The 26,837-nt window shown below is 42.8% G+C and overlaps 1 protein-coding gene across 1 annotated transcript in view; it reads left to right on the plus strand.

The window, feature by feature from the left end:
- LOC122542272 (glutamate receptor ionotropic, NMDA 2B-like) overlaps window positions 1-26,837 on the plus strand; it is a 397,331-nt gene that overhangs the window by 363,391 nt on the left and 7,103 nt on the right. Inside the window, exon 13 of the mRNA XM_043679844.2 lies at window positions 19,754-19,992. Coding sequence (XP_043535779.1) covers window positions 19,754-19,992 — 239 coding nt within the window. The remainder of the gene's footprint in view (window positions 1-19,753; window positions 19,993-26,837) is intronic.

Here is a 26,837-nt window from a genome sequence, read left to right on the forward strand (position 1 = left end):
GGAAGGGCAATAAATGCTGGGCCCAGCCAGCAATACCAACAAATGAATAAATTTTAAAAAAAGATCATGGCTGGTCTGATTACTTCACATTACTGCTTATCTTCAAAAAAACTTTCACTCCTTTCTCAAGAATCTACCTACCTCTGCCTTAAAAATATCCCAAGTCTCCACTTTCACTCTCTTGGAGGAAGAGTATTCCATAGTTTATTCTTATCCATGTTTTCAGTGGGCAACCCATTATTTTACAACAATGACACTGAATTTCATGTTCTCCTGCAAGAGGTACCATCCTCTCCACATCTACCAACTCAAGACCCCTCATAATCTTATATACTTCAATTAAGTTGCCCCTTATACTTCTTAACTCCAAAGGATGCAAGCCTATCCTGCACAATCTCACCTTATAATACAAGCTGTCCATTCCAGGTATAGTCCAGTAAAGCAATTCTGAATTGTTTCTAACACATTTACCTCCTTCCTTAAATAAGGAGACCAATAGTGTGTACAATATTCCAGATGTGGTTTCACCAGTATCCTGTATAACTGTAGCCTCGGCTCCATATTTTTGTATTCAATTTCCCTTTCAAAAAAATCATTCTATTAGCTTTCCTAGTTACTTGCTGAACCTGCATATCAATCTTTTCAATTCATCTTCTTTGACATCCAGATCCACCTGCTACTCAGAGTTCCACAAATTTGAAACGTACAAAAAATTTAAACCTAAGCTCTGTGATATCAGAACATCATTGGGGTTACTGTTGTGCAGAAATGGAATTGGTTGAGCTATATAAATGCTGTGGCGAAATAACAGCTCAGAGGCTAGAAATTCTGGGCAAGTAACCCATCTCCCATCTACCCAAAGTCTGGCAACTCACTACAGAGTCCAAGTCAGGAGTGTGATAGTATACTCTCCACATTCCTAAATGTGGCTCCAGCAAGAAGCTCAACACCATCCACGATAAAGCAGCCTGTCTGATTATCACCTCAAATGCCACCTTCAACAAAGAGGCCATGCAGCCCATGAAGTCTGCACTGACCTTCCAAAGGGCATCCCATCCAAGCCAAGCCCCACCCTACCCCCACACTTCTCATGGCTAATCCCCCTAACCTGCACATCCCAGGACACTACAGGGAGAATTAACATTGCCATCCTCCTTTCCTGCACATCCCAGGACTCTATGGAACAATTTAGCATGGCCAATCCACCGCATTTGCGCATATTTGGATTATGGAAGGAAACCAGAGCACCCGAAGGTAACTTACACAGACACGGGGCAAATATGCAAACTCCACATAGTCACCCCCAAATCTGTATCCTTCACCCTGTGAGGCAGGGGTGCTAACCACTAAGTTGGCCACATCCAGCAGCAAGCTACCTGCCACCATGTCAGCACAACCGCAAATTGACATGAGGTTGAAAAGGGCATCTGGCCACTAAGGATGAATAAGGCCAACAGAGCAGATGGAATACCTACCAAAATACTGAAATATGGTGAAGAAGCACTCTTGGCATGATTACATGACGTATTCTTCCTTATCAGAAAGGAGGAGATCGTACCAGCGAATGTCTTAGACTGTACAATTATAGCCACTTTCAAAGAGAGGAGATAAGACTCAATACAGTGTGACACAGGTGTCTGCCTGCTGTCCAAGACAAGGAAGGTCATTGCAAAAATCATGTTCCCAGAAACTGAAAATATCCTCTTGGAGTCACAATGCAGATTCAGTCCATCAAGGGTCTCAGTGGACATGGGCTTCACTGCAAGACAAGCTCAAGGAAAGTAGCCTTTATACCTGATTTTCTTCAACTTCACAAAGATCTTTGACTGCGTCAACCAGGAAGGACTGTGGGACATTCTCCTCATATTTTGTTGTGCACTGAAATTCACCACCATCCTCTACCTTGCATACAAACTGTGACCCTCAGCGATGGATTACCATTGACTCAATGCATGTGGAATGAGCAGATGATGCTTGTATGTGAGAAATATCGAAGGCAGAGTGTTAAGCCATCTTCGACACATTTGCGGAGGCATATGAGAAAAAGGACCACAGGGTCAACACCCAGAGATCAAAGACCTTCTATCAGTCCACTCCTGCCTTGTCCCTGTTCCCCTGGCTATCAAGACCTACAACGGGGCACCAGACAATGTAGATCAGTTCCTATACCCTGGGAGCCTCCTCTTAATGAGGACAAACATTGATGATGAAATTCATTATTGTCTCCAGAATGTCATAGGCCATCTGAGAAGCAGAGCATTTGATGACAAAGATCAATAGTGCAACCTGCCCATCTGAAAACATCTGAATCACAGACAATGTACAACAGTCACCTGAAATCCCGAGAGATGTACCACCAGCACTGTCTCCTTAAAGCTGCAAAGATGCTCCAATGTCAGTATCTTCTCTCAGGCAAGCATCCGACACTGAGACACTGATTTTGGTCAATATGGCCCACACAGCTTCTGACCTCTTTACAGCTTCAGTTCAAAACAGGACAGCAGCTGAATTCCAGATGTGAGATAACAGTGACTACCTTTGAGGCTGCATTGTAGTGTCAAGCCATAGCACCAAAACTGGAGCCAATGGGAATCAGGGAAAACTTTCTGCTCATTGGAGTCATACTTGGCATATAGGAAGATGGTTGTGGTTGTTGGAGATCAATCATCTCAGCTCTCGGACATCTATTCAGGACTTGCTCAGGGTAGTGTCCTGGGCCCAACCATCTCCAACTGCTTCATTTATGACCTCGCCTCTGTTATAATGTCAGAATTGGAGATGTTTACCGTGATTGCACAATATTCAACACCATTTGCTTCTCCTCAGCAACTGAGGCAGTCCATGTTAAAATGCAACAAGACCCTTGCACAATATCCAGTTTTGGGCTGACAAGCGGCAAGTAAACATTTTGCAATTGCCAGGCAATGACCATCTCCATTAAGAGAGAAACTAACCACCACCCCTGAACATTCAATAGCATAACTATTACTGAATCTCACACTATCAACATCCTGGGGATTACCATTGAGCAGAAAATGTACTTGACTCACCAGATAAATACAATAGATACAAGAGTAAGTCAGATGCCAAGATTGCTACAGCGAATAACTCAACTCCTGACTCCACATAGCCTGATAAACCATCTACAAGGCACAAGTCAGGAGTATAATGGAATACTCCCCACTTGCCTGCGTGAATGCAGCTCCAAAAACACTGAAGAGGCTTGACACCATCCAGAACAGAATAGCCCACTTGATTGGCAACAACTCCATAAATGTTCAGTCACTCAACTACAGATGCTCAGTAGCATCAGTGTATATTATCTACAACACGCATGGTGGAAATGCATCTAAGATCATCATTTGGCACCTTCCCAACACAACCATCTGTAAGGACAAGGCCAGCAGGTATATGGGAATGCTATTACTTTCAAACCACTCACCTCCTGACTTGGAAATATATTGCTGTTTCTTCACTATCGAAATCCTGGTATTCCTTCCCTAAGGGCATTGGTTTGATTAGATTCCACTACAGTGTGGAAACAGGCCCTTCAGCCCAACAAGCCCAACACCAACCCTCCGAACAGTAACCTATCCAGACGCATTTACCTCTGACTAATGCACCTAACACTATGGGAAATTTAGCATGGTCAATTCACCTGATCTGCACATTTTGGACTGTGGGAGGAAACCGGAGCACCCGAAGGAAACTCACGCAGACACGGGGAGAATGTGCAAACTCCACACAGACAGTCACCCGAGATTAGAATCAAACCTGGGTCCCTGGCGCTGTGGGGCAGCAGTGCTCACCACTAAGCCACTGTGCCACCGTCATGTGGGTCTACCTACTGCACATGGACTGCAGTGATTTAAGAAGGCAGCTCACCTCCACCTTCTGAAAGGCAACTAGGGATGGGTAATAAATCCTGACCCAGCCAGCAGCACCCATGTCCAACGAATATGTTGTGTTCAGCCATATTGTTTCCATACTGACTCTCAAAACAGGTCCTCCATTCTGAAGTCTGTATGGCAAGTGGCTAGCAGGAGGATCAAGAAAATGCTTCAAGGAAGTCCCGAAAAAAATGCAACATTCCCATTGACTCCTGGGAATCTCTGCCCGAGACTACCCAAACTGAGGAAGAAGCATTGGTTGAAGGTGTAACAAACATCTCTGTTTGCTAGCATCTCTGACAGGCACAGGCTGAGTCTAAGTTCCAAAAGAAGGAGCATGTTTGAAAATCAGAGCCTCCCACCCACTCACCTCTTTAGAGCCCATCTGCTCCACCTGTAGCAGCATTTGCAGGTCCAACATTGTATTCCTCAGGACTCACAACTCCGGAGTGGGAGAAAGTCAACCTCAGTCTTGAGAGACTGCCCAAGTTGAAGACTGTGGGATATCAGTGAAGTGTTACACTCTCAAAACCATACTCTGCTGGATTGATATCTTCAGTAATGAATGTTTAGCAGTGTAAAGGCTCTAATCAACACATTAACACTGTGATATCAGTGATACAGGTATTAAGGTTCTGTGATATTAGAATTGGAAATGTTAGGTTTGTCTTAAATCAGTAATTAATATGTTAATGTTGTGGAAAGTGAATAATGGATGCGATAGCATTATGTGCTTCAGTAATACATGTGTTAATCTTTGTAATATCAACATGAATGTATGAAGTTTCCATGACAACTGAAATGAATTGATCTAAGCTCTCCAGTCCTGCTACATCCAATCATGTATGGTAATAGACAATTAAACAACCTTATAGAAGCTTATAAAATCATGAGGAGTATCAATAGGATTAATAGTAAGTGTCTTTGTCCTAGGATAGGGAATTTCAAGACTAGGGGGCATATTTTTAAGGTGAGAGGTGAGAGATTTAAAAAAGATATAAGGGACAATTTCTACACATGTGGAATGAACTTCCTGAGGAAGTGGTGGATGCGGGCACAGTTACAATGTGTAAAAGACATTTAGTAAGTACCTGGACAGGGAAGGTTTGGATGGATATGGGCCAGGAGCAGGCAGGTGTGACAAGTTTAGTTTGGGATTATGGTTGGCATGGACTGGTTGGACCAAAAGATCTGTTTCCATGCTGTATGACTCTATAACTAACCAAAGGAGCAGGAGGATCCACAAATATTTTCATCTTCAATGTTGGGGATGCCCAGCACATCAATGCAAAGGATAGACCTGAAGCATTTGCATTCATCTTCAGCCAGAAATGCTGAGTGAATGATCTATCTTAATCTTCTTCTGAGGTCAGTCTTCAGCATATTTGGTTCACACCATGTGATATCAAGAAATGGCTGAAGGTATTGAATACTGCAATGGTTATGGGCAATGACAACAAATTGTTGATAATAGTGAAGACATATTCCAGAACTAGCTGTGCCCCTAGCCAAGCTGTTCCAGTACAGCTAAAGCACTGGCATCTACCCAGTATTATGGAAAATTGTCCAGGCCATTCCTGCCTTCAAGATTCAACCCAATCAACTACCACACCACCAGCCTCCTCTCAATCCTCAACAAATTGATCGAAAGGGCCTTTAATAATTCCATCAACAGCAATAACCTGCTCTCTGCTGCTCAGTTATGTGGTTCTGAGGATGAGAAAATTCATTAATGAGGATAAAATTTAAATAGATTCTGCGATATGGTCTCACCAATGTCCAGTATAAGTGAAACATAACATCTTTACTTTCTGTTCAATTCCTTTCATTCCAAAGAATAACATTCCATTAGGCTTTTGTGATAATGTACTGTACCTGCATAACAACATTTTGTGACTCATGCATTGGAACACCTGGATCCTATGAACACCATTAGTGAATGTATTCGACTGGGACAACACTACTATCATAGGGCAAGCCAGACAGAGAACAGCTAGGGAATTCCTAGAGGCATGGCATTCATCCACAAACTCCATCAACAAACACATCGACCTGGACCCAATATACCAACCACTACAGCGGACAGCTGAAACTGACAGCCGGAAGCGGCAGGGACAGACCACTATAAACACCGGAGGAAACATCAAAGAAGCGCTTCGCAGGAGGCTCCCAAGCACTGATGATGTCGCCTAGCCAGGGGATGAAACGTTTGCAACAAAAACTTCCAGCTTGGCGAACAGAACCACAACAATGAATGTATTAATATCATATTATCAGAGATGAATGTGTAATGCTCTGTGGAAATACTATGCAATGTGTTAAGGTTTAATATCAATAGTATGCATGTTAAAATCCCGCCTTCAGTAATGATTGTTAATCCTATGTGATATTGTTAACCAGAATAGTAACACCGCACAATATCACAGAATTGTCACTTTGCAAATGGAGGCCATCATATCCACACATGTTGTCTGAGGATTTTGACTTGGTGCATTCTCCTGCCTTTTCCCCATATCCCTAAACATTGCTTCAAATTAAATAATCCTCCAATGCCCACTTGAATGCCTCAATTGAACCTGCCTCTGCCACACTTACAGTCAGTGCATTTCAAACCAAACTACTGACTGTGTGAAAAGTTTCTCTCTCAAGGTGAGAAGTGGAAAGTTTAAGGGGGATACACGCAGCAAGTACTTCACACAGAGGGTGATGGGCATCTGGAATGCGTTGCTAGCAGAGGTGGTAGAGGCAGGCACGGTGAATTCATTTAAGATGCGTTTGGACAGATGCATGAGTAGGTGGGGAGCAGAGGGATACAGGTGCTTAGTAATTGACCAACAAGTTTAGACAGTACATTTGGATCGGCTTAGGCTTGGAGGGCTGAAGGGCTGTTCCTGGGCTGTAAATTTTCTTTGTTCTTTGTTCTTCTTTGTTCAGAACTGTGGGCACTGCTTCTGATCCATTTTCAAAAGGGATCAGTTGCTCCTTAGCTATTCTAAGTCCTGCGTGATTTGGAAAATTTCCACCAATTCTCCTCTGAGTTTTCTCTTCTTCAGGGAAAACAATCTCAACTTTTCCAATCTACACTCATAGCTGACATTTCTCATTGTGGGAACCATTTGCGTAACTAGTTTGCCATATAAAGCAAGCAATGATGTCACTAGTGATAATGTCACTAAGCTAGAAATACAGAACTCCAAGGTGATGTTCTGAGGACATGAGTTCAAGACACACCATAAGAGATCATAAAACTTGAATTCAGTAAATGTCTGGAGTAAAGAGCCATTCCAATAGTAGCCACACACCACTGCTGGTTTTCATAAAGTCCGATGTGGTTCACTGCTATCTTTTGGGAAGGGCTTTACTTGGTCTGATGTACATGAGACTCCAGAACCGCAAAATATTTTTGCCTCTTAGCTGTCCTCTGGGTAATTAGAATTTGGCAATATATGGTGGCCTAGCTGATGATATCCACATCCCATGAATGAAGAAGACAATGATTATCACCTCACACTTCTCCTCATTGAACTTCAGCTGACCATTCCACCACTTGTTATTATCCTTTTTGATGTTCTACACTGTCCTTCTCAGTTTGCCATCTTCCCAAGTTATGTCCCTTCCATATACTTTGAAATTGTCCTGCTCACCAAGTTCTAGAACATTTACATTTGTATCAGGAAATGCAAGGGTCCCAATACCAATCCAAGGGCTCCTCCACTTCCTCCAGCCTGAAAAATACCCATTAAACATTGCTCTGTTTCCCATCTCTCATCCAATTTACATCATTAATAAATGTGCAAAAGCTGTCTGACATCAATAATTAATTTGTTAACACTATATGATTATCAGTAATGGATGTCATAGTATCATGTTGGTGGCCAGTTCACTCAGTTGGCTGGATGGCTGAATTGCAACAGGGTGACACCAACGGCATGGGTTCAAATCTAGCACCAGCTAAAGTTACCGTGAAGATTCTGCTTTCTGAACCTCCCTCTCCCCTGAGAGTGTGGTGCTCCTCACATTAAATCTCTTTAATGTGATGGTGGGGCTATGGTAACTTTATGAGTGTTGTGTGTTAACACATCTGCAATTGTTAAGGACCTCCTTCTGGTCTACCCGCTATCGGATATTGTTAAACTTGAAAGGGCGCAGAAAAGATTTACAAGAATGTTGCTGGGATTGGAGAGTTTGAGCTATCGAGGGAGGCTGAATAGACAATAGATAATAGACAATAGGTGCAGGTGTAGGCCATTCAGCCCTTCGAGTCTGCACCGCCATTCAATATGATCATGGCTGATCATTCCTAATCAGTATCCTCTTCCTGCCTTATCTCCATAACCCTTGATTCCACTATCTTTGAGAGCTCTATTCAACTCTTTCTTAAATGAAGCCAGAGACTGGGCCTCCACTGCCCTCTGGGGTAGAGCATTCCACACAGAATAGTCTGGGACTATTTTCCCTGGAGCATCGGAGGCTGAGGGGTGACTTTATAGAAGCTTATAAAATCATGAAGGGCACGGATAAGGTAAATAGCGAAGGCAACTTTTGAAAATGTGTGTAATATGGGCAGTGAAGATGCTTAAAGCTCTGTGACGATAGCAATAACCATATAAGGTTTGTGAAACAGTAACGAATGTATTGACGGTGTCTATTGTAAGTAGACTTTGAATATGGCGGTATGGTGATTCAGTGGTTAGCACTGCTGCCTCACAGCACCAGGGACCTAGTTTCAATTTCACCCTCAGGCAACTACCTGTGTGGAGTTTGTTTCCTCTGGGTACTCCGGTTTCCACCCACAGTTCAAAGATGTGCAGGTTAGGTAGACTGGTTGTGCTAAATTGCCCTATAGTGTTCAGGGACATGTAGGTTAGGTGAATTAACATGGAAATGCAGGGTCAAAAGGTTAGGATAGGGTGGTAGGTCTAGGGATACTCTTCAGATGGTCAGGGTGGACTCAATGGACCGAATGGCCTGCTTCCACTCCATAAGGATTCTATGATCAGTAATAACATTTTGCTGATATCACAAAGGGTTAACATGTGATATCAGTGCATCATTACTATTGTGTGACTTGTGTAAAGAGTGAGCTTAATTTGTGATATCAGTCATGAACTGTCAACGGAGTGGTTTGTCAATAACCAAATATTACTGCTGTGTGATGAGAGCAATGAATGCATTCTCTATGTATGATATCAGTGTTGAACACATCAGCATTGTGATGTCAGTGATGAGTGTATTTGTTCTGTTTGATATTAGTCATTAAATATTATTGGTGTGATATTAATAATGAGGCATCAACACTGCATGGCATTGGCAATGGATGGATTGACGCTGTGACATACAAACATACAAATTAGGAGCTGAAGCAGGCTATTCAATACCTTTGAGTCTGCCTCACCACATTAATGAATGCAATAGTGCTGTTTGGTTTCAATAAGAAATATTTTAAACCTGTGCAATATCAACAGTGATAATATTACAGCTGTGTAATATCAGAAAAGAATGTGTAATATCAGTGATAACTAAGCTAACACCATGAGGAAAACAACACCATGAGATAAAGAGTAATGAATCAGCTAATGTGTGATATTACTCACATACTAATACTCTGACATGATGTGATAACAGTAACCACTATGTTTAACACCCAGATACCAATAATGAATCTGTTAATACTGATCCAAAAAGTAAACGAGGTATCAGTAACGAATGTGTTAACATTGTGTAAGACCAGTAATGATTGTGCTTATGCTCTGTGAGGTCAATAATGGTTATGTAAATGCTAGGTGATAACATTAATAAATATTTAACATGAGATGATATCCGTTCTGGATGTGTCAACACTGATTGATGTCAGTAATGAATGTAACAACACTGTTTTACATCAGCAACTAATATTTTGTATGATTGGGAATGTGTATTCAAAGCGTGTGATGTCAGTAATTATTGTGTTAATTCTCTGTTCTCTATTCTCAGCAATAAATGTGTGTTTTTTGTAATAAGTATTGTTGAAGATGTGTAATATCTAATTAACATTGTCTAATGCCCTGTTTGAATATGTTAGAGATGTGTGATATCTGGAAGGATTGTGCAAACTGATATCAGCCATAAAAACATTACATTGTGATATCAGTCATACAGTCAGCTCAGTGATTAGCACTGTTGCCTCACAGTGCCAGGGACCTGGGTTCGATTCCAGCCTTGGGCAACTGTCTGTGTGGAGTTGCACATTCTCCCTGTGTCTGCTTGGATTTCCTCTAGGTGCTCTGGTTCCCTCCCACAGTCCAAAGATGTGCAGATCAGGCGAATTGACCATGTGAAATTGCCCAGGATGTTAGGTGCATTAATCAGAGGAAAATGGGTCTGGGTGGGTTGGTGTGGGCTTGTTGGGCCAAAGGGCCTGTTTCCACACTGTAGAGAACCTAATCTAGTCATAGGCTATTCACCCTATTCATGAATCTCGTGATTTTATAAACCTCAATCTCAGCCTCTGGCGCTCCAGGGAAAGCAGCCCCAGCCTATTCAGCCTTTCCCTGTGCTGTACAACTCTAGTCACAGACCCTTTGGTCCAACTCATTTGTGCTGACCAGATATCCCAAATTAATCAAGTCCCATTTGGCCCATATCCCTCTAAACCCTCCCTATTCATATACCCATCCAGATGCCTTTTAAATGCTGTACCAATCTAGTTTGTTCCATCCACGTGCCACCCTCCATGTGAAAAAGTTGCCCCATAGGTCCCTTTTAAATCTTTCTCCTCACCTTAAACCTATGCCCTCTAGTTTTGGATTTCCATACCTAGGGAAAAAGACCTTGGCTATTCACCCTATTCATGCACCTCATGACTTTATAAACCTCAGCCTCAGCCTCTGGCGCTCCAGGGAAAGCAGTTCCAGCCTATTCAACCTTTCCCTATTGCTCAAACCCTCCAACCTTGGCAACCTCCTTGTAAATCTTTTCTGAAACCTTTCAAGTTTCACAACATCCTTCCTAAAGCACGGGAATGAGAATTACACACAGTTTGCCAAAAGTGACCTAACTAATGTCCTGTACAGCCTCAACATAACCTCCCAACTCCTATACTCAATGCACTGACCAATAAAGACAAGCATATCAAACACCTTCTTCACTATGCTGTCTACGTGCAACTCCACTTTCAAGGAGTCATTAGTGAGTTAACGTTGTATGAGATCAGTAATGAAAATGTTCACATTTTCAAATCAGTAGTAAGCTGGTAATGCTACAATACCAATAAGAAACATATTAACATTGCGATATCAGTAAGGAAGGTATCAAGTAGTGTGATATTAGTAATGAATGTATCAGTAATGCCGTGTCAACATTTTCTGGCATCAATAAAGAATGGGTGAATGTGGTATGATATCAGTAATCAAGATGTTAACAATGTGTCCTATCAGACATGAGGTGTTAACATTGTGTGATTTCCATATTAATCTATTATCAGTGTATTTCCAGTGATATCAGTCAGGGATATGTTCAGAGATTGTGATCTCTGTCAACAGTGCTCATGTTGTGTGCAATGTCAGTATGGAATGTGATATCAGTAATGAAGTGTTGGTGCTGTGTAATATTCATAATGCAAACCTTAATATTGTGATATCAAGAGTGGATGTGTTAACACTCTTGATGTCAGTAATAAATGTGTAAAACTGTGATATCACTAATGAATATACTTTCGCTTTGCGATGTAAGTACTGTACCTGTTAACACTGTAACACTGTAATGTTTACATGAATTATAGACTAGACAAAAGCCCCTCAAAATATGTTAAGTAAATAGACTGGACTGTAAGTTTTCATATCTTAAAGTGTAAGGTTTTGCATTCTGGATGCAATTTGATTGGTCAAGTAACTCGGCTTTAAGCAAAACACACCTTATTTTTACACCACAGTTAAAATACAGACAAAATATAAGAAAAAGAATTGCCTTAACTATAACTCTATCAAAATCCATAACAAAATAATGTATTTATTACTATTAATTAACAGTTCCAATAAAATAACAACCCATGAACACACACTTGGCAAAGGCAAATTCAGTAAAATAGATTGTCTCACATACAATTCCAGCAGCAGGAAGAATAGTCACCTCCAATGCTGTTTCACTCAAGTGTAACTCCACAATAACCTGAGTTGGCACGGGCACAAGCTCTGATATTTGGACCTTCATTACACATTCAGAAATCAAGATAAGGCAAGGATTCCCTTATAGAGTAGTGGAAGATAATATCTCAATAAATGGTTGAAATGGCGGGTGAATGTTGAATCGTTTGAAGTATTGAATTCAGATGAAGCAAATTACCTTCATTGTAGGAACAAAAGATGATCATTCTCCCTCTCTCCCAAACCAAACCCATTCTGCATTCTTCCGTTTGAAAGCAACTGCATGTTCATTAGCAATATCTCACACCACAACCGCAATACACAAGAAATGTTTGGTTTTATCTCACTTATGGTCAATGGTTTATTATTCAGTAGGGACAAGATGCCACTGCATGTAGCCTTCTCTCTCTCTTCCCTATTTTCCACCCTCCAAGGGACCAGAGAGAACAAAATCTTCTCTGATTACTGACCATAGGAGCAGAAATGAGGCCATTCGGCCCATCAAGGTTTCTCCACCATTCAATCATGGCTGATAAGTTTTTCAACCCCATTATCCTGCTTTCTCCCCGTAACCTTTGATCCCCTTGACAACCAGGAACCTATCTATCCCTGTTTTAAATGTACTCAATGACCTAGCCTCCACAGCCTTCTACAGCAATGAATTTGACAGATTCACCACTCTCTGGTGAAAGAAGTTCCTCATATCTCTGTTCTAAAACGTTTTCCCATTACTCTAAGGCTGTGACCTCGGGTCCTAGACTATCCTGCCAATGGAAATATCTTCCCAATGCCCACTCTGTCCAGGCATGGTCAACATCCTCAAAATCTAGTTCCTAGGGTCTAATGAACCCCCTTACAAAGGGGCTAGCTGATCAGTTAAGTGACCCTCTTCTGAGGTAATGCTGTGACTTGTGAAGTGTTCAGAATTTGAAGCATTTCACTGGGCTGTAATTGGCCAACAGTGTTCGATACAAACATTAAGTGACCACAATGGATTGGGATTCACCTACAGCACTAACATCCCTCATTTTCTTGATTTGACCTTGAATACACCCTCAGTTCATTAGATGGATGCTGCCTTCAATGAGGTTTGGGCATTAGAATTCAGGAACCCTGCAACCACATGGGATAAATGTGGATTTCAACAGCTTCCTCATTTCCCCTCCCCCCACATTATCTCAGTACCAAGCCTCCAACTCGGCACTGCCCTCCGGACCTGTCCATCACTCCCCCCTCTGACCTATCACCTTCTCCCTCATCTATGGCTTTCTCAGCTACCTTCCCCCCAACCCCACCCTCGTCCCATTTATCTCTCAGCCCCCCCGGCCCACAAGCCTCATTCCTGCTGAAGGACGTATGCCCAAAATGTCAATTCTCCTGCTCCTCAGATGCTGCCTGACCTGCTGTGCTTTCCCAGCAACACACTCTCGCATTAGAATTCAGTCCTACAGTTCTTAGCAGCTGCTGTCTTAGACTAGATTGTCTTTCTAGATTGATAGCTGGAATGAATGGGTTGACCTAGGAAGAAAGATTAGCAAAACTGGGCTTGTTTGTGCCGGAAGTTAGACAGGTGCAGAATGACTTGATTCAAGTGGGCTAAAATTTCTTAACAAGTTGAATGGGGGAAAGATGTTTGCTCTTGCAGCTGACTCCAGAAACAGGGGACACACTTTTAGGATGGGAATGAGGAGATCCTTTTTTCTCTCAGAGGGCTGTGTGATTTTGGAACTCTGCCTCAGAAGGTAGTGGATGTGAGTACCTTATTTTTACAGTGGAGGTAAATAGGTTTGGGAATCAAAGGGAGATGGGAATGTGGAATTCAAAAACACAACCAGGTCAACCATGATATTATCGAATGGCCAAGCAGGCACGTGGGGCTGAATGGCCTACTTTTGTTCTATATTCATCTATTCATATCGCTCTACTCTGAGTCTGCTGCATACCCTTCTCTACCTTAGCTAAAAATGACTCTTGGTAGTTTCAATAAACTCTTTTATTTCTATGCTGAAAATGTGTTGCTGGAAAAGCGCAGCAGGTCAGGCAGCATCCAAGGAACAGGAGAATCGACGTTTCGGGCATAAGCCCTTCTTCAGCCATTCCTGAAGAAGGGCTTATGCCCGAAACGTTGATTCTCCTGTTCCTTGGATGCTGCCTGACCTGCTGCGCTTTTCCAGCAACACATTTTCAGCTCTGATCTCCAGCATCTGCAGTCCTCACTTTCTCCTCTTTTATTTCTATACCAACATGCAGAATATTGATTTCTGTATTACAGCTCTCTAGTACAAATTATTCCATCCTCTTCTCTATCTCAATAGCGTGCAACTGATGATAGTGTTAAATCACCTTATATGTCATTATTTCGTTAACATATACACTCATTATACTGCAATCTGGACAATGAGCTCAGAGAGGGACATATGACAGTTTTGTTCGTGTTCTGGAGAACAGGGCAGGATTGTAAAGACTGGGATCTTACTAAATTGAACCCGGTAAACCAGTGGCGTAACAGCTCAGTGGTTAGAACTGCTGCCTCACAGCATTGGGGACCCAGGTTTTATTCCAGCCTCAGGTGACTGTCTGTACAGAGTTTACACATTCTGCCCATGTGGGTTTCCTTCGGGTGCTCTGGTTTCCTCCACAGTCCAAAAATGTGCAGGAATTTAGGTGAATTGGTTGGGCTAAATTGCCCATAGTGTCCAGGGGTGGTGTGTAGGTTAGGTGGATTAATCATGGGATAAGCATGGTCAAAGGGATAGGGTGAGATTGGATGAGATGCTCTCTAAAGGGTCAGTGATGCCTTGATGGGCTGAATAGCCTGCCGCACTGTAAAGATTCTATGACCCAGATCTTTTGATGAGCTCCAGCAGAGCTCCTGCAGTATTCTGAATTGAGGTTTGGATGAATGTGTTATTTATTTTAGTTGTTGCAACATGAAATCAGCACTAATTGCAGGTAAATGCCAGTCTGTATCTGGAGATTCAGCAGGACTACCAATGGTCTGAATATCCCCAATGTTTACAGGACAGACAAGGTAGGAAAAGAGCTACCTTGAAGACAACCTGTCTATATATACTATTTTGAAGATCCCAATTTACAAATCTCTACAATGATTTGAGCCCATGTTCCTCTGCCATGACTCTCAACTCTTCAATTTTCTAGTGGGGTCATGCCATATGTTCCCCACCTTCATCCAAAGCACAATAGGAAATAGGAAGTCATTTGGCTTCTGTAGTCTGCTCTATTATTAAACAAAATTAAGACTGCTCTTCCACCTCAATGCTGTACTCCTGCACTAACCCCATATCCCTTGATGTCTTTAACATGTTCCCCACCTTCAACTGAAGCACAATAAATCATAGACACACAGGAAATAGGAATAGTCATTTGACTTCTCAAGTCTGCTCTACTATTCAACTAAATTATGATTGATCTTCCACCTCAATGCTGTACTCCTGCACTATTCCAATATCGCTTTATGTCTTTAATATCCATTACATTGTGAATCTCTGTCTTGAATGTACTCAGTGACAGAGTTCCCATGGTCCTCTGTGTCGAAAATTTCAAAGATTTCCCATCATATGATTGGAGACTTGGAATTTTGTACACATTATTGAGATGACCTCTCATTCTTTTCATTTGAGAATACAAGCACAGTCTCCTAAATCAGCCCTCTTATGGTGATGCTGCCATCTCAGGAATGGTCAACATTTGTTGCACTCCCTTTATAGGAAGTAGCTCCTTCCTTAGATAAGGAAACCAAAACTGTATACAGTACTCCAGCTGCACTCTCAGCCATGCTGTGTATAATGCAACAAGACCTATTTGCTCTTGTACTGAGACCGCTAGCAGTCAGTTTTTTATCTCTCCACCCCGGAGGCCCTCAGCCTCATTCCTGATGCAGGGCTCCTGCCCGAAACATCGATTTTCTTACTCCTCGGATGTTGCCTGACCTGCTGTGCTTTTCCAGCACCACTCTAATCTTGACCCCAAGTAGTCAGAGCCTCTGCTGTCTTCTGTGTGCACCCATGGACTACAGTTTCCCTCTTAGTTTACTTGATTTGATTTATTGTTGTCACATGTAGCTAAAGTACAGTGAAAAGTTTTATTTTGTGGGCAGTACAGAAAGATCATAACATACAAGGACATAAAGATCATAGGGTGCTTAGTCAGAGCAAGGCACACCAAGTCACAATTGCAGAGCATGTGCAGAAAAGCAAAATCACCATTAGCTGTGAAATTAGAGAGGTCCATTCAGCAGTCTAATAACAGCAGGCAAGCAACTGTTCTTGAGCCTGTTGGTGCATGTGCTCAGGCTTCTGTATCTTCTGCCTGGTGGAAGAGAGTATTACCAGGGTGGGAGGGATCTTTGATGTTGTTAAAGCCAATGTCTTGGTCACCTCCTCTTTTCCTCTACTCTTGCCTCATGTCCAACTCTTTAACTGTTTTGTGAAAGCCTAGCTTCCTTGGTAGCACCCCTACTTGTAAGATTGTAGTTTGAAAAAGCACCGGTTTAGGGTTGAACATATAATCCAGGTCGACACTCCAGTGCAGCATTGTTGGGGTTATCATCTTCTCTGTGCACACATGCATGCAAATAAATATTCGGCACATGCACTTATGAATTCATACACGTCCACAGGTCTGTGTACTTAAGGCAGGATATACTTGCATTGGAGACAGCGCATAAAGAAGTTCACAAGGGTGATACCAGGGTTGAGAGTGTTGTGTGAGAGACTGAGTAACTTAGACCTCGGCATTCTGGTGTCTCGAAGATTCTGAAGGGGCTTGACAGGGCAGGCACTGAGATGTTGTTTCCTCTGGCTATGGTATCTGGAAACATAGGGACTCAGTCTTCGGGTGAGGAGTTGATCAGTTAGGACTGTAAAGAAAATAAACTTCCCTCAAAGTGTTGCGAATCTTCAGAATTTTGTACCTCGGTGGGTTATGGCATCTCCAACAATGAATACATTTAAGGCTGAGGTAGAAAGATTGGGTTTGACAAGGATTTGAGGGATCTGGGGATTGGATAGGATAAGTGAATGGAATCCTAAAGGTTAGCATGGCAATACTGATTAGTGTAAAATTCAGGCATAATTTACTGTCCCTTTTCTTTTAATGCTGACACACATAAGGCCAGTACAGTCTGTTGATGATACGAGCCAGTTAACTTTTGATGCATTCACATGATATTCCTTACCCTGCTCCTGTAGAGGAGCCATTAACATATCATCGATCTCCTGTGTCTTTGCCAATGGGGAATCAAGTCTGTGCTGTTTTCAGACAAAGTGGAGTTCAAGGGCACTGCATAATTGCGTATGGGATGCATTTCAGCCTTCATTTCAAAGCCACACATTCTGTCTTAATTATGTTAAATTAAAGTATTATATAAAAATAAATTATTGCTAAATAGCAAGAGGTACAGCGATTTGGGAAGCAAAGAGAATAGAGGTAATTGGAGGATGCCATAGAGAATGAATATTTTCAGCACTGCCACTGGCTGCAGGGTATAGTTACGTGATGAGTTTATTCAGGCTGCATTATCAATGCAGACGCAGAAATTCAGCATTGAAAAATGTACAAGGTGTCGCAGAAGTATGAGATTAGACTCTGCTAGGTTTCTGGATACCAAGGCCACGGTTCGATGGGTTAGTACCAGATTAAAATGGTGGACTTTGAGTTTCTAATTTCCTTTTTGTCTTCAAGGGGCGGGCAGCAGAAATTACTGAATTTGTCAGCAGCTTGCAAACGAGAAATTTTCAAGGCTAGACGGAAAGAGCCAGGGAGAACGACTAATTTTATAGCAACCATGACGTGAGGTACATGGCCCCTTCACTGCTGATCCACAGATTCTGTTCCTCAGGTCCTTTCATTGTCGTAGTCATACAGCATAGAAACAGACTCTTTGGTCCTACCAGTCCATGCTGAACATAATCCCAAGCTAAACTAGTCCCACTTGCCTCCTCCTGGTCCATATCCCTCCAAACCTTGCCTATTCATGAACTTATCCAAATGTCTTTTAAACGTAATTGTACCCACATCACCACTTCATCCAAAAGTTCATTCCACACGCGAACCACCCTCTTTGTAAAATATTTGCCCCTCATGTCTTTTTTAAATCTCTCTCCCCCACCTTAAAAATGTGCCCCCAGTATTGAAATTCCCCCATCCTATGGAAAGACTCCATTCTCCCACCTCTTGCTTGAGTTGTGCTTCTCAAGATCTTAATTAACCAGTCACGCTTTAGGTTTTCTCCTTTCGTTAATAGTTGCTTGATGCATTGTCCTGAACAGGCTTTGCATGTAAATTAATTAATCAAAAAGTATGGATAATTTACTGATGGTGGTTAATAGATGATAAAGGTGATTCGGTGATGGGGAAAACAAAAAGTTCAGTCATGTACAAGAGCAGTTCTGGTTGGGAAAAAAGAAAAAGAGTTGCTTAATCAGATAAAGAAAGAAGAAAAAAAGTCATTGCTCGATTAACTTAATTAGTAATTTCAAGGTAATAAAACAATAGGTTCAGAGGTGTATAGTAGCATCTCTTGATAGATAAGAAACAATGTCGCTTGATTAATTTAATTAGCGACATATGTGGTTTGGTGGAGGTTTTTTTGTGAAGAAAGTCACTTGATTACACTGCTCCTGGTGGGTAGTGCTTGTTAATTATTACTGTTCAATTGGTTAAGGTAGTTAATTTGGTGACGGGTTTTACAAAAAGAAAGTCACTTGACTGGTCCCTGACGACCTGCCTCTCTCCTATGACTATGTTCATACCAATTAAATATTGCTGACAGAAGAGGCGTGGGCTGGTGAAGCTTTTCATCTTGCATTGATCAGGACAGAATCTTCTCATGCAGGGTGGTATTGCTATTCCCTTTGAGATTTGGCATTCTTGCAATGCTGTCCTGATAATGCAAGAAAGGTATTCTATTCTCTCCAATTTCATTAATTTTTATTTCCTTTGCCTCTGTAGTGATTGTTAACGAGGTTAGCCAGGTGGACCTCACAGAATATGAGTTACCTTATTGGAGCTGTTAACCTGGTCCAATCGGGGAGCCCTGGCTGACAGATATAAACTGGCATACCAGAGGTTCTGTTCACTCTGAGTTCTGGCTCTAAGGGAGCTGGATTAGTGTCAAGGACTCTCCATGTGGAAATAAAGGGTGACTTGTTGACAGGATACTGGCCTCTGTGGAATCTGTTGTGACTCTTCTTAGGAGCTTTCAAGACATTAAGCCAATAATTTTCCAAGAATTCTTTCTCCTCACAGTGTCTCAGTGGTTAACATTGCTGCCTCACAGCACCAAAGACCAAGGTTCGATTCCAGCCTCAGGCGACTGTCTGTGTGGAGTTTGCACATCCTCCCCATGTCTATGTGGGTTCCCTCTGGGTGCTCCAGTTTCCTCACACTGTCCAAAGATGCGCAGGTTAGGATGGATTGGCCATGTTATGGTGCCCATAGTGTCCAGGGATGTGTGGGTTAGCCATGGGAAATGCAGGGATTTGGATGCAGGGGTCAAAGAACCAGTGTGGACTCGACGGACTAAATGGTCTGTTTCTGCACTCTAGGGGTTCTATATGATACTGTTTTGTTTTGAATTTATTCAAATAATTATTTGTGTATCCTTTCTGTTTTTATCTGGTGGAGATTTGCTGTTTATCTGCAAAGGTACTGATGAATAAGTTGAATATTTCTCGGACAACCCCAGACTCAAATTGTTCCTTTCCTCTGTCCTGTTCTTAGGAGATATGGAGGAGCTGGAAGCCCTCTGGCTGACTGGTATCTGTCACAATGAGAAGAATGAGGTGATGAGCAGCCAGCTGGATGTCGATAACATGGCGGGCGTGTTCTACATGTTGGGTGCTGCAATGACGCTGAGTCTCCTCACGTTCATCTGCGAGCATCTCTTCTACTGGCAGCTGCGGCATTGTTTCATGGGCGTCTGCACTGGCAAACCAGGTGTCATGTTTTCAGTCAGCAGGGTAAGGCCACATCTCTCCATCTGTGCCTGCTTGCCAATGTTATTAATCACAGCTTGGCTTTGGAGGGTTTTAGAATCAACACGTGGAATGGTGCTCCTGCACACAACAGAGAGAATGGGGATCATTCAATCTCCTGGACTCTTGATTGAAAGCCTTGAGCTTAAAAGCTTTTGGTTACAGTGTTATAGAGTCGTACAGCATGGAAACAGACCCTTCAGCCCTACCAATCCATGCTGACCATAATCCCAACCTAAACCAGACCCAGCTTCCTGTACTTGGTCCATATCCCTCCAAACATTTCTTATCCATGTACTTATCCAAATGTCTTTTAAAAGTTGTAACTGTACCTGCATCCACCACTTCCCCTGGAAGTTCATACCACACACGAACCACTTTCTGTGTAACAAAAATTGCCCTTCATGTCTTTTCTATATCTGTCTCCTCCCACCTTAAAAATATAATCTCTAATCTTGAAATCCCCCACCCTAGGGAAAAGACACCTGCCATTCACCTTATCTATACCCCTTATGTCTTTATAAATCTCTGTAAGGTCACCCCTCAACCTCCTACAATCCAATAAAAAGTCCCAGCCTATGCAGCTTCTCCTTATAACTCAAACTCCCCCCCCATTCTTGGCAACCTCCTGGTAAATCTCTTCTGAACCCTCTCCAGCTTAATAACATGCTTCCTATAACAGGGTGACCGGAACTTGACACAGTGCTCCAGAAGAGGCCTCACCAAAGTCCTGTACAACCTCAACATGACACCCCAGCTCCTATACTTAGAGGTCTAAGCAATGAAGACAAGTGTGTTAACACCCTCTTAACCCCCCTGTCTACACAGAGTCATAGAGATGTACAGTGACACAAACTTCAAAGAATTATGTACATGAACCCTTTAGTCTCTCTGTTTTAAGGCACTAACCAAGGCCCTACTTTTAATTGTATAATGTTTATTTGTTTGTTTTACAAAATTGCAGCACCTCGCATTTATCCAAATTAAACTCCATCTGCCACTCCTCAGCCCATTGACCCAATTGATCAACATCTCTTTTTTAAACTTAGACATCCTTCTTCACTGCCCACTACACCACCAATTTTGGTGTCATCTGCAAACTTACTAACCATACCTTCTATATCCTCATCTAAATCATTTATATAAATGACAAACAAAAGTGGACCCAGCACCGATCTTCTTTGAACATTACTGGTAACAGGCCTCCAGTCCTTTGATATGTAAACCTGCTCACTGTTTCTGATTGGGTAGTGATTAAGTGATCCACCCCAGCTTACTGATGCTCATTGGGTGATTTATCTGCTTGTATATAAATAGGTACACTTGTTAGCCTTTGAGCTGTATGTTCACGTCCCACTACATGCTTGAGTATATAAAAACCTAGGATTAGCTTGGTTACTCTGCTAGTGTTGTGGTAATGCCACCTATCTCTGGGCCAGGGGTTTAGTGTCCATGTTCTCATCTGCCATGGAGCTATGAGGTGATGTGCCTGAACAGGTAATTTCTTCTAACACAAAAACGTCTGCCTCAACTCTGACTCCTTTTCGGGGGAAAGACCAAAAATTGAATTCCCGTCAACCTTTACCTGTTCTTGTTTCTCACTTTTCTAAGTGTTTCATTCTTATTATAGGACATCTATTGTAGATTACTAAATGATTACATACCCTGTCAATGGATCGAGGGTTTAACCTACGCTGTCACATTGGCCTTCATCAGTCAGGGCACTGAGTATAGAAATTGGGAAGTTATGTTGCAGTTGTACAGGATGTTGGTGAGGCAGCATTTGTTTCCAATTTTTGTCACCTTGCTATAGGAAGGATGTTATTAAACTGTAAAGAGTGCAGAAGAAATTTACAAGGATGTTGCCAGGACTCACGGGACTGAGTAAGAGGGAGAGGTTGGACAAGCTAGGATGTTTCCTTGAGAGTGTAGGAGATTGAGGGGAGGATCTTATAGAAGTGTATAAGATCATGGGAGACATGGATCGGGTGAATGCACTCAGTCTTTTTCCCAGGGTTGGGGAATCGATGACTAGAGGGCATCAGTTTAAGGTTAGAGGGGAAAGAATAAAAGGGACCCTGAGGGGCATTGTTTTTTTACACAATAGGGTGGCACACATATGGAATGAGCTGCCAGCGGAAGTGGTTGAGGTGGGTACATTAACAATATTTAAGAGGCATTTGGATAAATACATGGATAGGAAAGATTTAGAAGAATATGGGCACAGTGCAAGGAAATGGGGTTAGCGCAGATGGACATTTTGGTCAGCATGGACCAGTTTGAGCCAAAGGGCCTGTCTCTGTAGAACTCTATGCCTATGACCAGAGAGCAATGAATGAGACCCACTTTTGGAGGCTAATGTTTAAACACATCACCCAGTCACTAGGGGACAAAAAGACCTGGACATTTCCAAACCTGATCCCCGATCTGTGCAACAGACCATAACCATCCATTTCCTGTAGATTATCTGGTCAATATCCCATTGCTGTGTTTCCTGCATTACTGGAGTGATTACCCTGTAAACATTTTGCATTGACTGTAAAATATGTTGAAATATTCAAGTATTTGAATAGGGAGCAACACGGTGTCTCAGTGGTTAGCACTGCTGCCCCATAGTGCCAGGGACCCAGGTTCCATTCCAGCCTCAGGTGACTGTGTGGAGTTTGCACATTCTCCCCATGTCTGTGTGGGTCTCCTCCGGGTTCTCCGGTTTCCTCCCATACTCCAAAGGTGTGAATTAGCCATGTTAAATTGCCCATAGTGTTCAGGGATGTGTAGGTTAGGTGCATTAGTCAGAGATAAATGTAGAGTAAGAGGGGAATGGACCAAGGTGGGTTACTCTTCAGAGGGTCGGTGTGGACTTGCTGCGCTGAAAGACTTGTTTCCACACTGTAGAAATCCTAATTCTAATTCTAGAAACATCCTGAAGCCTCTATATAACTGCAAATATTTGTTTCCTTTTGACCAAGATCCTTAAATGAAATTTGAAGGGCAATCACTTTGGCCGTATCTTCCATTACAGTCCTCTCCCTGTCTCTCTCCTGTTGTCTATTTAAAGGATTTTGCTTTCTGTTAAAATCTTGATGGGTTCAGGCAATCTTGTAATTTTGTACGGTCTTGTTGTTCATTGAAAACTGTTTAAAAAAAAAGTCCTGTGACTTTGCCGGGATGGGAAGACACTCCGTAGCCAATGTACAATTCTTCGGTTGTTTAACTCCCAAACCACTGGGGTGGCACAGTAGCTCAGTGGTTAGCACTGCTCCCTTACAGGGACTCAAGTTCAATTCTACCTTTCAGCGACTGTCTGTGAGGAGTTTGCACATTTACCCCATGTCTGTGTGGGTTTTCCCTAGGTGCTCCGGTTTCTTTCTACAATCCAAAGATGTGCAGCTTAGGTGGACTGGCCATGCTAAATTGCACATAGTGTCCAGGGATGTGCAGGCTAGATGGATTAGCCATGGAAAATACAGGGATAGGGTAGTGGGAAATGTCTAGGTGGGATGCTCTTCAGTGTGGGTTTGGTGGGCCGAATGGCCTGCTTACACACTGTAGGGAAGCTATGATCCAAACTGTGTGTAATTAAAGGATAATTAGCTGTCATTTTGTCTGTTCACTTTCTGACTATACCCTGTTATAGTGCTTCTTTCTACAAAATACACTGTTCCCCTTTATTTGGTATACTCTCCAAACTTGGAAATACAAGACTCTGGTCCTTCATCATTAATAAGTAGGTGAAAATATGAAGTCTTTGAAACCCATTCTGCAATTTTCCTATTATGCCTTCCCTTTATCCATCATCTCTATGACCCACCTCTCAACCACTCACCTGATTTCTGTCACACCTGACCATATCTTCGGGAGATCTGAAGGCGTTACTTCTTGTCATGTGGACAGAAATGTTTTCCAATTTGTGCACAGTACGCTCCCACAAGCAATAAATGCGACCTTGCTAGATAATTTCCTTCTCTACTTCCAATTGTTCCATATGATCCTTTGCAGTCAGTTGAGGGGTCAGTCAGGGCCAATGTTTAACATTTCCATCTTCAACACTCCCTCAACACTGCAATGAAATGTTCATGTTCCTGAAGTGAAGAGACTAAGGCAGTGTGCTACTCACTGAACAAAACCAACACCATGGGTTTCACTTTATATATGTTTTGGTCCAGATTTTCCAATGGTCAGTCATTATTCCAGTACAGAATGGGAATTGTGCACAGACTGTGCAGAATTCACAGCTTAGCAGAGTCTAAAGGAATTGCCTGGGAAATTGAATAATCTTTTGAGCAACTCCCTTACACAGGAAGCCTTCTGAAAGTATCCTTTTCAATGGGAGATTTTGGAGGGTTGCAATGAAATTAAGTAAATAATTACTCAGGAAAAGTTAGACTGACGCTCATACCTACCTCAATCACCCCCAACTACACTTCCCGCAATCCACTTACACATCCCTAGACTCTCCTTTCTCCACCTGGATGGACATCCCTTCTGCAGTCCAGATCCAGTCCCTGCTCCCCCTTCTCTGGAACAGCTCCCCCTCCCCGAGTGCCTGATCTGCCATGGACCCCCCTCAAACACCTTCTGCTGCTCTGGACCTGATTTGGCTCTGTCCCCCATTAGACCAAACCACCGCTCCCCCCAACCCCAAACACTGATTCTCCTAAACCACAGCCAATGTGCACCATCCATCTCAACCTACCCTGAACACTGCTTCACTTCCCTAGCCCCATTGCCAACTTGCAGCCAACCCCTACCCAACTGGCATCCTACGCCATACACATCTGGCATCCTAGTCCCTGATATCTACCACCTTGGGAGTTTAGTTAGTTTGGATGGCTGCCTTGCCTTGAAGAATTCCACCAACAGCATGGGTTTGATTCCCACACTGCCTGAGGTGACCATTGAAAGTCCTGTCCTCTCATCCCTCACCTGAGATGTGGTGACCCTCAGGTTAAAATCTGACAGAGCAATCCTATGGTCGTCTAGGGCATTGGTGCATTTGCCTGACCCCAGTTGGCACCCTATTCCACCTGGCACACTATCTCATACCCACTTGACACTCTAACTTTCTACTTTTGATAGCAGCTGTTAAAGTAGCTGCCTGTGATTCTGGAACTTTAAACTTCACAATAGGGTGTCTGACTGCTTGTGAAAAGGCCGTGTGTTTGTCTTCCCCTCCACAATTCTGCACTGCGAGACAGCTGACAGAATGAGAGGTACAGCTTTACATTTCTAAAGGAGCCTTGGTCAGAATCTCCTGTCAGAACTGAAGACATTTCTCATTTTAAAATGGAGAAGGGGTCATTTGTGTGAAAAGATGTATTTGCAGCACAGTAATCAACACCTTAGGGGTTACCATTGACCAGATACTAAATTGGACTAGTCATATAAAAACTAGGGCTACGAGAACAAGTCAGAGGTTAGGAATTCTGCAGCGAATAACTCACCTCCTATCTTTCTAAAGCCTACAAGTCACAAGCCCAGGAGTATGAAGGAATATTCCCCACTTGTCTGGATGCATGCAACTCCAACAGCACTCAAGAATCTCAACACTATCCAGGACAAAGTAACCTGCTTGATTGTTGCCCCATCTGTCACATTCACTCCCTTTACCATCGGCACACAAAGGCAGTGTGTACCACCTTTGTCACTTGTACATTTTTTTTATTTCAAAAATATACTTTATTCATAAAATAATTTGATGGTCTGCACAGTTGGTCATGCCATACATATGTAAACATGTACATACAGAAATCAAACCTTATCATTTTTATACAGGTCTGTACATTTTTTGATCATATGCCCATATAATTAGCCGAGGCGTCAGCAGAGCCCAAATGACCCAGCAGGGCCCCCTGTTCTTCGTTAGGCAGGCAGACTTTACACAGTGGTCTTTCCCCACCGCGCCTTGGCGGCAGCTGCCCCAAGCTTCAGCGCGTCCCTCAACACGTAGTCCTGGACCATGGAATGTGCCAGTCTGCAACACTCAGTCGGGGTCAACTCCTTCAGCTGGAAGATCAGCAGGTTTCGGACCACCCAGAGAGCGTCCTTCACCGAGTTTATGACCCTCCAGGCACAGTTGATGTTCGTCTCGGTGTGCGTCCCGGGGAACAGACCGTAGAGCACGGAGTCCCGTGTCACGGCGCTGCTCGGGACGAACCTCGACAAACACCACTGCATTCCTCTCCAGACTTCCTCTGCGTAGGCACATTCCAGAAGGAGGTGTGTGACAGTCTCGTCCCCCCCGCAGCCGCTTCGAGGGCAGCGTGCGGTGCAGCTGAGAGTCCGGGCGTGCATAAAGGATCTCACAGGCAGAGTCCTTCTCACCACCAGCCAAGCCATGTCTTGTACTTTGCAGGTGCCAAATGGGTATGGAATAGTGTGCCAGGTAGAATAGCACCACCCAAACCTGTGACATCTACCACCTTGGACAAGGACAGTACATACATGGGAACACCACCACTTGCAACTTACCAACATTGTCCTAACTTGGCTGCATAGTGCCATGGACCAGACCAAACCCCCTCAAAATATTTTAAGAAGATAGCCAGGACCCTAACATTTTCTTCTTTTAAAGGCAAATTTGAAGTGTGTGTTTCAGATGCAAAGCGACTGGTCAAACTACTCAATGTTAAGCAAAACACAGTTCATTTAAAAACAACAAAAAAAGGAAACAAAAACAGAAGCTGCTGGAAAATCTCAGCAGGTCTGGCAGCATCTGTGAAGAGAAATCAAAATTAACGTTTCAGTTCCAGTGACCTTTCCTCAGAAGTTCTGATTTACAGCATCGGCTGGTCTTTCAGTTTGTAAAAGAAAGAGGAATTTTAAATAAC

This window comes from Chiloscyllium plagiosum, unplaced genomic scaffold, assembly GCF_037043375.1.
Source record: "Chiloscyllium plagiosum isolate Xiang-an unplaced genomic scaffold, Cpla_swu_hap1 HiC_scaffold_33, whole genome shotgun sequence".
Lineage (NCBI taxonomy): Eukaryota > Metazoa > Chordata > Chondrichthyes > Orectolobiformes > Hemiscylliidae > Chiloscyllium > Chiloscyllium plagiosum.